Here is a 10,702-nt window from a genome sequence, read left to right as displayed (position 1 = left end):
CACACAGCACAGCACAGCACAGCACACAGCACAGCACACAGCACAGCACAGCACACAGCACACCACACAGCACAGCACAGCACAGCACACCACACAGCACAGCACACCACACCACACCCCACAGCGCACCACACCCCACCCCACAGCGCACGCCTGGCTCTTAGGACGCTGAGACCGACGGTCGCCTTCCTCACAAAGCTTGTACATGTGTGTTAATGTGTGCATTCACACATGGTTACACGTTTCTTCATGTGATTGTAAAAACATACTTACTGGCGGACATATGGACCTGGTTTGTGTGGGCCTGAGGCTGGGTGTCCATGCTATTTGAGTGTTCTGTGTGTAGTCTGTGTTTTGTGGGTTCTGGGTCCTGCATTTACAGACACATTCTTTTGTGTGATGTATCTACCTCTCCCGTAACTTCAACCGCAGCTTCTCAGAACTTAGTGGGAGTGGGCATCAGAGGCCTGAGTAGTGAGGGAGAGGCAAAGTGACTGGGTTCAGAGTGGGAATTTTGCACTGCATCAAGCCTGAACCCTCTGCCTCCTCTTGTAGGTACCACATTGGCCCCATTGCTGCCTGAGGCCCTAACACACTGTACCCAGACACCGTATGGCTGCTGTCAGGATAATGTCACTGCGGCCCGGGGCGTGGGCCTGGCTGGTTGCCCCGGTGAGTATTCAAGCCCAGCTTTGACCTTGACCCGGTGGCGCTGCGCAGCGCCACGGACCGGTGCCCCTTCCCTTCACAGGGACTTGTCGGTGCAACCCGCATGGCTCCTACGGGGCCACCTGTGACCCGGCCTCCGGCCAGTGCTCCTGCCGGCCAGGTGTGGGTGGCCTCAGATGCGACCGATGTGAGCCCGGCTTCTGGAACTTCCGTGGCATTGTCACCAATGGCCAAAGCGGCTGTACTCGTGAGTGACTTTCCACGCGCTTTCGTTGCTGTGCTTGGGCCCTGGCCTGACCTCTGGCAGGGCTCCCTGGCAGCTGGGGAAGCCTGTTTAGGCTCGGGCTTCAGCGTCGTCCCTCCTTCCAGCCTGCAGCTGTGACCCTTGGGGTGCAGTGCGGGATGACTGTGAGCAGATGACCGGACTGTGCTCCTGTAGGCCTGGTGTGGCCGGTCCCAAGTGCGGGCAGTGTCCAGATGGTCACGTCCTGGGCCCCACCGGCTGTGAGGCAGGTGAGGTCAGGGCCAGGGCTGAGCTCTGTCCTGGAGGGTGTGGGCCGCGCTAGTAGTGCTCTCCTGTGTCTACCCCAGATTCCCGGGCACCCGAGACCTGTGTGGAGATGCGCTGTGAGTTTGGCGCCTCCTGTGTGGAGGAGGGCGGCTCTGCTCACTGTGTCTGCCCCGTCCTCGCTTGCCTGGAGGCCAGTGCCACCAAGGTGAGAGGTGGGGAATGTGGAGGGCGGTGGGTGGGAGAGGGCGGTCCTGCACGAGCATCTCTGTCCTGTGCCCCAGGTCTGCGGGTCAGACGGTGTCACCTACGGCAATGAGTGCCAGCTGAAGACCATCGCCTGCCGCCAGAGGCTGAACATCTCCACCCAGAGCCTGGGCCCGTGTCAGGGTGAGGCCCGGGAGCCACCGCCCGGGGCTGACCGGGGAGGAGAGGCCCTGCCCTGACTCCGGCCTGCCCACCCCGTCTCCCTGCAGAGGCCGTTCCTGTGGCTTACCCCACCAGCCCAGGGCACGTCTCGAGCGAGGCCTCGCCACCTTCGCCCGGCACCCTCCCGCTGGCTCCCAGTAGCAGCCCCCGGGCCTGGACCACCCCTGCGGCGTCATCGCCCCCACAGACCACAGCCAGCCTCCCCAGGACCACTGTGTGGCCCATGCGGACCCTGCCACCCACAGCACCCTCCACCGTGTCCAGTCTCGCCCTGTCTGCCTTCGGTGAATCCGGCAGTGCCGACGGCAGTGGTGATGAGGAGCTGAGTGGGGACCAGGAGGCCAGTGGGGGAGGCTCTGGGGGTAAGGAGGGGCCTCGGACGTGGGGGTGGGGCTCCTAGGGCCTCCACGCGGGCCAGGCTCAGACGGTGTACCTCCCCAGGCCTCGAGCCTCCCGACAGCAGCCGTGAGGTAACCCACGGGCTGCCCGTCGAAAGGGCTTCCTGCTACAACTCACCTTTGGGCTGCTGCTCGGATGGCCAGACACCCTCCCTGGACGCAGAGGGCTCTAACTGCCCGGGTAAGTGGGTGACATGGGCAGGGCGAGCGTGAGAAGCAGCCCGGACGCTCCAGGGCGCTCTCCTCAGCCTTGGCCGCAGGTTGGTACAGAGTCACGGGCCTCAGGCCATGGCACGTGCGTGTGTGGGCGTGGGGGTCCGCACACGCATGCACTCTGTGGTCTCAGCCCTTGAAGCCCATGTGTGCCCTGGACCCCGCACCTAATCCTTCTCTCTCCTTGCAAGCCAGCCTAGGAGTCGCCTGGTAACGGGTGCCAGTCCTGCCCCGGGGTCCCCACTGACTAACCACATGATCATCTGACTAACTTTCCCTGCCCGTGCCCCGTGTTGGCTTGCTGCGGGGCCCAGCCCGTGCCGCCAGGGAGGCTGGGCCGTAGCAGGTGCTCACTGCCCCTTCTCCACAGCTACCAAGGCCTTCCAGGGAGTGCTGGAACTGGAGGGGGTCGAGGGGCAGGAGCTGTTCTACACGCCTGAGATGGCTGACCCCAAGTCAGAGCTGTTTGGGGAGACTGCCAGGAGCATTGAGAGCGCGGTATGGCACGGCGGTGGGGAGCCCTCCCCGGAAGCCCCGGAGGGTCACCCAGGGGACCGACAGCTCCAGCAGCGTCTGCACATGCCCCATGTTCTCGCCCACTCTGCAGCTGGACGACCTGTTCCGGAACTCAGATGTAAAGAAGGACTACCGAAGTGTCCGCCTGAGGGACCTGGGGCCTGGCAGATCGGTGCGCGCCATGGTGGATGTGCACTTTGACCCCAGTGAGAGCCCTTCCCAGGGGTGGTGGGTGGGAGCCGCATGGCAGCAGACCATGTTCAGCACCCACCTTCCCTCAGCCACAGCCTATCAGGCGCCCGATGTGGGCCGGGCCTTGCTCCGACAGATCCAGGCGTCCAGACGCCGGGCCCTGGTGGTGAGGAAGCCTCTTCAGGAACACGTGCGGTTCATGGACTTCGGTGAGTGTCAGGCCGGGCTGTGTCTTGCCGGGTCCCTTTCCCTTCCCCCGCCCCCCACCGTGCCTGCCCTGGTCCTCGGGGGACCTGAAAGCTCCCTCACCCCACAGACTGGTTTCCGGCGTTCGTCACGGGAGCTGCAACAGGAGCCACAGCCAGAGCAGCTACTGTGGGCCGACTGCCCTCCTCGGCCGTGACCCCGGTGGGCCGACTGCCCTCCTCGGCCGTGACCCCACGTGCCTACCCCACTCACACTAGCTGGCCCATCGGCAGGACCCCAGCGCCCCCTGCCACTCGACGGCCACCCACCACTGCCCCCAGCCGTGGCCGGACTCTGCCTCTGGGTCCCCATCAGCTGTCCCTTCCCTGTGATTCCCAGCCCTGCCTGTATGGGGGGACCTGCCAGGACCAGGACTCTGGCAAGGGCTTTGCCTGCAGCTGCCCTGCCGGCAGAGGAGGCGCCGTCTGTGAGGAGGGTAAGGGTCATCCGCGAGGGCGAGGCCTGGGTGGGCAGGCAGGGCCGGCTCACCCAGGGCACTCCTCTGGCTGGTTCTGCCCCGCAGCGCTCCGCTCCTCCGTGCCAGCCTTTGGGGGCCACTCCTTTCTTGCCTTCCCTACCCTGCGTGCCTACCACACCCTGCGCCTGTCGCTGGAATTCCGGGCTTTGGAGCCTCAGGGACTTCTGCTCTACAATGGCAATGCACGCGGCAAGGACTTCCTGGCACTGGCACTGCTGGGTGGGCATGTGCAGTTCAGGTGGGCAGAAGGGGCGAGGCGTCTGAATGGTAGCAGGCCAGGCCTGGGCCTTATGAAAATAGAAGGCCTATCTATCCTGGGGCTTAGGGGGATGGGATGGGCCAGGCTAGCGATGGCTCCAGACAAGCATTCTGAACATCTGCTCTTTTTTTTTTTTTTTTTTTTGGTGGGTTGAGGGGCTTGAACTCTGGGCCTGGGCGCTGTCCCTGAGCTCTTCAGCTCAAGATGAGCACTCTACCACTTGAGCCACAGGGCCACTTCCAGTTTTCAGGTGGTTCATTGGAGATAAGAGTCTCACAGAGTTTCCTGCCTGGGCTGGCTTTGAACCAAAATCCTCGGATCTCAGCCTCCTGAGTAGCTAGGATGACGGGTGTGAGCCACCGGCGCCCAGCCGAACACCTACTCTTGTCCCTAGGTTTGATACAGGTTCAGGGCCAGCAGTGCTGACCAGCTTGGTGCCGGTGGAGCCCGGGCAGTGGCACCGACTGGAACTGTCACGACATTGGCGCCAGGGCACGCTCTCCGTGGATGGCGAGACCCCAGTGGTGGGTGAGAGTCCCAGTGGCACCGATGGCCTCAACCTGGACACGGACCTCTTTGTGGGCGGCATCCCAGAGGACCAGGCTGCCGTGTGAGCGGAAGTTGGGTGGTCCACCGTGAAAGCGAGCCCAGTCCCTGACTTTGCTGTGGGGTGGAGGGACAGCAGTGGCTGTAGCCTTGACCTCAACCCAGTCCCTGACCTTCCACTGGTCCCTGACCCTCGGGTATAGCATGCTTTTGGTGGGGGTCTCTGAAGAGGGGCTAGGCTGGCTCTGACCTTCAGTTCCAACCCTTGGCTTCAGCCCTGTCTGTAAGACTGACAACCCTGAGAGCATGAGGGGTGGGAGTGGTGACCGCAGGGGCTAGAACGGCGGCTGGCTGACTTGCTACCTCCCTACACAGGGTGCTTGAGAGGACCTCGGTTGGTGTTGGCCTGAGGGGCTGCATCCGCCTGCTGGACGTTAACAACCAGCAGCTGGAGCTCGGCAGCTGGCGGGGGGCGGCCCGAGGCTCTGGCGTGGGCGAGTGTGGCGACCAAGCCTGTGTGCCGAGCCCCTGCCACGGTGGGGCTCCGTGCCGGGAGCTGGGAGCTGGCGTGTTCCACTGCCAGTGCCCGCCTGGCCGCTTCGGTGAGGCCCCGGACGCTCGCGGGAAGGCAGGCGTTGTGGGTGGGGCTCACGCCTCTCGAGACCCTCATCCAATCTCCTTTTAGGTCCCACGTGTGCAGATGAAGAGAGCCCCTGCCAGCCAAACCCCTGCCCGGGGGCAGCGCCCTGCCACGTCCTGCCCAGGGGTGGGGCCGAGTGCGAGTGTCCCCCGGGACGTGAGGGGGCCCTCTGCCAGACAGGTGGGGGCAGGGGCTGTTGTGGAGAGGAGGAGGGTCAGAGTCAGGTGCTTGGGTTGAGCTGTCCAGTTTGGGGTGGGATTCAAGCTAGTGCTAGGGTTGAATTCAGGTAGATGTGGGGCTGTGGCAGTGCGGCAGACCCGGGGGTGGGCCTAGAGTCTTGTCTGACCCCTGTCCTGTCCTCCACAGTCTCAGAGAGGGGTTCCAGCTCTCGACCCTTCCTGGCTGACTTCAGTGGCTTCTCCTACCTGGAACTGAAAGGCTTGCACACCTTTGAAAGAGACCTGGGGTCAGTAGGGCAGGAGGGGTGTGGGAAAGAAGTTGCTCCACAGAGCATGGGGTGGTGCACACAGCTACAACCTCGCGTGGCCGCAGGGAGAAGATGGAGCTGGAGCTGGTGTTCCTGGCCCGTGACCCCAACGGCCTGCTCCTCTACAATGGGCAGAAGACCGATGGCAAGGGGGACTTTGTGTCCCTGGCACTGCGCGATGGGCGTCTGGAGTTCCGCTATGATCTGGGCAAGGGGGCTGCAGTCATCAGGTGGGCAAGCAGGCGTGGGCCCTGGCTGGCGATGCCTAGGACTTGGTTCTGGACCTCTTCCCAGACGGACCACAGGGAGGGGTGGGGGTGAGGTGGTGGACCCGTCCAGAGCCCACTCATGGCCCCTCCTCGCAGGAGCAAGGAACCCATAGCCCTGGGTGCCTGGACCAGGGTCTCCGTGGAGCGAAGTGGCCGCAAGGGCGCCCTCCGTGTGGGCGACGGGCCCCGCGTACTGGGGGAGTCGCCAGTGAGTACCCCAGGCCTGCCGCCTGCCCGCCCTCCCGCCTGCTCCTGTGCCCCTCCTCCCCAGGGGCTTGGCAGCCCCTCACGATCACCTCTTACAAAACTGTTTTCTCTCGTCTGTCCTGTGCCTGGTCTGTCTCCTCTCTGCCCCCCACTGCTCTCTGGCTCTTGCTCTGCAACCCCCCACCCGCTCTCCGGATGTCAGAAATCCCGCAAGGTACTGTCTGCCCCCGCAGCGCACCGTCTCCGAGGCCCACCCCTAGAGTAGCTCCTTCCCACTAAGGCCCGCGTCTTCCATTTCTGTGTGACTAACTCTGCCTCCTAGGGAGTGGGGCTAGGCGGGGGCCATCAGTCGCGAGCACTCTGGTCTGGCCCGTTCCTTCGGCCCCTCACCCTCCCCTCCGGCAGGTGCCGCACACCATGCTGAACCTGAAGGAGCCGCTCTATGTGGGCGGCGCTCCGGACTTCAGCAAGCTGGCTCGGGCCGCCGCGGTGTCGTCTGGCTTTAACGGTGCCATCCAGCTGGTAGGAGGGGCTGGTGGGGCCGGCCAGGCCTCTCCAGGTGGAGGAAGGGCTGTGGTGGGTGGGACTCTGCTCCAAGCAAGGGCTGTCTGGACAGGGAGGCTGACCTCATGCATCCTCTCCCCTGCAGCTCTCCCTCAAAGGCCAGCAGCTGCTGACCCAGGAGCACATGCTGCGGGCGGTGGATGTCTCATCCTTTGCAGATCACCCTTGTACCCAAGCCTCAGGGCACCCCTGCCTCCACGGGGCCTCGTGTCTCCCAAAGGGGGCCGACTATGAATGCCTGTGTCCTGGGGGCTTCTCAGGGCGGCGCTGCGAGAAGGGTGAGTGAGGTGCTACGGGCTGGGGCTAGTGCGGCCTGGAAAAACCACCCCTGGGCCCACCTCATTCCACCTGTCTCCCAGGACTGGTTGAAAAATCGGCAGGGGACCTGGAGACACTGGCCTTTGATGGACAGACCTACATTGAGTACCTCAATGCAGTGACCGAGAGGTAACCTCCTGCCGGGGGCCAGACACCCACGACTGTCCGGTCTTGTCTGGGCACACCGTGCAAGGTGGATGCCCAACCCTCCTCAGCCCACCCCCCAACTCTGTGGCCAGGAAGACAGGCCCAGTGTCCCTTTCGGTTCTAGACCCTCTTCTCATATTTGTCTCTTTGTTCCCAAGTGAGCTGACCAATGAGATCCCTGCGTAAGTACCCTTTGGCTCCTCCTGCACCGGGCCATTCTCTGCACACAGCCATCTTCATAGCCCTCTGTGCTCCACTGTGGGTTCCGCCCTTGGTAGAAGGGATAAGGCCAGGACCGCTTGCGCTGTGCAAGCTTCCTACCCTGGAGATGGGGATTGCCCTCCCCAGGAAACCAGCCGTCCCTTCACCACCCCAGCAGCCATTCCCAAACCACTGAGGCCCCAGTCCAATTGTGTACTACGACTGTGTGCGCACACTCAAGTACACCTGTTGTTCTGTGTGTACGTGCATGTGTCTGTTAGAGTTGTGTGTGCACACGTGTTTGTAGGCAGCAGGCTTCATGTGTGCTAGGAGAGCACGCCACCACTGAGCGACGTCCAGCCCCGTTTCTGGATATTCTGAGGCCCTTGGTGCCCCTCCCCCAGACTCACCCCAAGCACTCACCAAGCCGCAGGGTCCCGTCCGTGTAGTTTGTATGAATGTGTGTATGTATGTATGCAAGCACGTGTCCACATGCACGGCCACGCATACGTGTGCACCCACATGTGTCTGCTCCTGAGAGTGCAGGGCTGTTCCCAGAAGGTGAACCCTCACCTCCACCCACTCCATGTGACTCAAGCCGCCCTCACCTCCACTCCACTCCATGTGACTCAAGCCGCCCTTCTTGACTCCGGCCCTTCGCTGTGTCCTCACACTGGTGTTGCATGTGTGTTGCCGCTCAGACCTCGATGGGAAGGGTCACTAATGTCCTGGGGTCATGCTTGCTTCTCCTACCACCCATGTTGACAAGGGAACTTGAGCCTGCATCTCAACCTTTTTCCTCTGCTTACTGCTGCCCTTTCTTCCTGCTTCTAAGCCCTGAAACTCTGGATTCTGGGGCCCATCACAGGTGAGCATATGGCAGTGCTTGAGAGACCCCGGGCTGGCTGAGGCCCTCTGTGTGCTGCCGTGTCTGATCATCTGTGCTCTCCCTCTGTCAGTCCTGTCTCTCACAGTTGGCGTTGCCCCGACCAATCCCCCTGGCCCCAGGCCCTGCCCCCGTTTTCTGTGGCCTCTGGTCACGGTGTGTGCTGCCTGCCCCCGCCCCAGGCCCTGACGCTCCCCCTTCACCCTCCAGCAGAAAGGCGCTCCAGAGCAACCACTTTGAGCTGAGCCTGCGCACCGAGGCCACTCAGGGGCTAGTCCTGTGGAGCGGCAAGGTCACGGGGCCTTCGGACTATGTGGCCCTGGCCATTGTGGATGGACGCCTGCAGTTGAGCTACGACCTGGGCTCCCAACCTGTGGTGCTGCGCTCCACCGTGAGGGTCAACACCAACCGCTGGCTGCGGGTCAGGGCTCACAGGTCCGTGGGTGCCCTGAAGATAGTAACAATGCTCATGGCCTCCCCCAGGCCTGCGGCTGGGGAGGGAGGAGATGCAGGAGAAACAGCTGCAGCTGGCAGTCTCATTCCACATCCTTGCCCCAGGAGCGATGCCTGGCGTGGTCCCTACTGAGGCCTGAGTGGAGGGGAGGGGGCCTTGGGGTCTGGAGGGGGCCCGCAAGAGCCCGGAGGTGGGGCTCAGGCTCAGGAACTGGAGGAGGCCTGACTGACAGTCGTGCCCCCCCCCCATGTCCTTAGGGAACAGAGGGAAGGCTCCCTTCAGGTGGGCAACGAGGCCCCGGTGACGGGCTCCTCCCCTCTGGGAGCCACACAGCTGGATACCGACGGGACCCTGTGGCTTGGTGAGTGCTGGGTGGCCTGGGGGAGGACACCCAGGGCCTCAGGATATCTAGGAACCGGGCTGGAAAGGGGGCTCAGGGGGAGAGTGCTCCCCTAGCACCCATGAAGCCCAGGACCACATATACAGAAAACGCCAGAGGTGCTGCTGTGGCTCAAGTGGCAGAGTGCTGGCCCACCCACCCCCTGGGGCTAGATCTTAACTGACCCCTTAAAACAGCAGATGGGTTTCCAGAGCAGGGCTCGGTCCCATCCGTGCTTACCCTGCGGTGGTCAGGCTACCGGGCCCAAGAATGGAACACATACATGGGCGACACCTGGGTGGGTGCCAGAGCCCCTCCACCCGCCGCGGTGCTGTCACTCACGGCGACCTTGCTAACTGTCCCGCAGGAGGCGTGCAGAAGCTGCCTGTGGGCCAGACCCTGCCCAAGGCCTACAGCACAGGCTTCGTGGGCTGCCTGCGGGATGTCGTGGTGGGCCTGCGCCCGCTTCATCTGCTGGAAGATGCGGTCACCAAGCCAGAACTTCAGCCCTGCGCTGCCCCCTGACCCGGCACTGGAGCGCCCCCCTCCCTGCTGTAATTATTTTCTATTTTTGTAAACTTGTTGCTTTTTGATATGATTTTCTTGCCTGTGTGTTGGCCAGAGAGACTGTTGGCCAGCCTCCCTTCCGTCCAGGCAGCTACGCTGTGGAGACAAACCAGTGCCAAGAGACTCGAAGGGGCAACGTGGCAGCCGGAGCACGGGGCTCAGAGGCCGCCTCGGGTCGCACTGTGCATCTGTGCCTGTCCACCTGTGCTGGTCCCTACTGTCCCCTGCTCCCCCACGCCACCCCCACTGCATCGGACGAGAGCTATGTACCAGAGCAGGAGGAGATGGCCCTTCTTGGTTGCAATGTGAACTGCTTCTTTCTTCCTGTGTGTGCTTTGGGCTAGCCTTACCCCAGACTAGCCTGGACTCCAAGGCCATGTGCCAGTACTGTGACTTAGCAACAATGTTAGCTTTGGAGCTATCCTCCGCCTCCACTGAATGTCCACCAGTTCTAGGGCACTGAAGGTAGAAGCCAGACCCCAACTCGTCTAAGGTGCCCTGACTGGCCCTCAGCTGGCCTCGCCCATTAACCCCCACCCTGGAAGAGACTGTCTCCACCACCGGCTCCACGCCCCCTGAGGAGCTCCAGAGGGCAAGTGGGCCAGTATGTGTGAATGGTTTACCTCCATTGCCCCACTGCATGGAAAGCCAGCAGCAACTTCTCAAGAATGGCTATCCAGGCCTGAGCGCCAAATACGTTCTTCATGGTTTACTTGATCTGCCTGGAACGGCAGAGCCGCCAGGGCCTCCTCTGAGAAAGACTGGGATCCGCTCGATCGTGACCAAGGTCAAAGGGCAGAGTGCTAGCCATGCCTTAAACCCATAACACCTGTGCCCTCGCTGCCTGCCCGAATGCCTCGTCATCCTGGGAGCAAGACCAGATACAGTGGGGGGTGCAGCCCCCTCCCAACGCGGGGAGGGGGGGCTTGGAGGGAGTTGCATGGTGTTTCATCACTAACTTCAGTATGTCTGTATCGAACACCATGAAATAAATCTGAAAACTTCACAAGAGAGGCTGTTCTTTCCAGCTGCCCGCTGAGCTTCATGGGGCCTCATTTTTGCTGGGGGTGGAGGGCTGGAGCCCCGAGTGGTGTGCATGGGGGGGGGTATCCTGCCTCTGGAGTGGTGT

The 10,702-nt window shown here is 62.6% G+C and overlaps 1 protein-coding gene across 1 annotated transcript in view; it reads left to right on the top strand.

The window, feature by feature from the left end:
• The window catches only part of Agrn (agrin), a 34,826-nt gene extending 24,510 nt beyond the window's left edge, over positions 1-10,316 (top strand). The window contains exons 12-35 of the mRNA XM_013014108.1: positions 556-672; positions 752-916; positions 1,039-1,182; positions 1,261-1,385; positions 1,462-1,567; positions 1,654-1,968; positions 2,048-2,185; positions 2,588-2,715; positions 2,825-2,939; positions 3,015-3,134; positions 3,242-3,607; positions 3,695-3,887; positions 4,303-4,518; positions 4,830-5,056; positions 5,140-5,274; positions 5,461-5,560; positions 5,647-5,811; positions 5,947-6,058; positions 6,463-6,579; positions 6,707-6,899; positions 6,981-7,068; positions 8,387-8,608; positions 8,885-8,988; positions 9,374-10,316. Of these exons, the coding sequence (XP_012869562.1) occupies positions 556-672; positions 752-916; positions 1,039-1,182; positions 1,261-1,385; positions 1,462-1,567; positions 1,654-1,968; positions 2,048-2,185; positions 2,588-2,715; positions 2,825-2,939; positions 3,015-3,134; positions 3,242-3,607; positions 3,695-3,887; positions 4,303-4,518; positions 4,830-5,056; positions 5,140-5,274; positions 5,461-5,560; positions 5,647-5,811; positions 5,947-6,058; positions 6,463-6,579; positions 6,707-6,899; positions 6,981-7,068; positions 8,387-8,608; positions 8,885-8,988; positions 9,374-9,531 (3,869 nt within the window). The 3' untranslated portion in view covers positions 9,532-10,316. The remainder of the gene's footprint in view (positions 1-555; positions 673-751; positions 917-1,038; positions 1,183-1,260; positions 1,386-1,461; positions 1,568-1,653; positions 1,969-2,047; positions 2,186-2,587; positions 2,716-2,824; positions 2,940-3,014; positions 3,135-3,241; positions 3,608-3,694; positions 3,888-4,302; positions 4,519-4,829; positions 5,057-5,139; positions 5,275-5,460; positions 5,561-5,646; positions 5,812-5,946; positions 6,059-6,462; positions 6,580-6,706; positions 6,900-6,980; positions 7,069-8,386; positions 8,609-8,884; positions 8,989-9,373) is intronic.
• Positions 10,317-10,702: the final 386 nt, after the last annotated feature.

This window comes from Dipodomys ordii, unplaced genomic scaffold (assembly GCF_000151885.1).
Source record: "Dipodomys ordii isolate 6190 unplaced genomic scaffold, Dord_2.0 Scaffold22, whole genome shotgun sequence".
Lineage (NCBI taxonomy): Eukaryota > Metazoa > Chordata > Mammalia > Rodentia > Heteromyidae > Dipodomys > Dipodomys ordii.
Note: the sequence above shows the minus strand (reverse complement) of the source record. Positions and strands in the feature narration are given on the sequence as shown.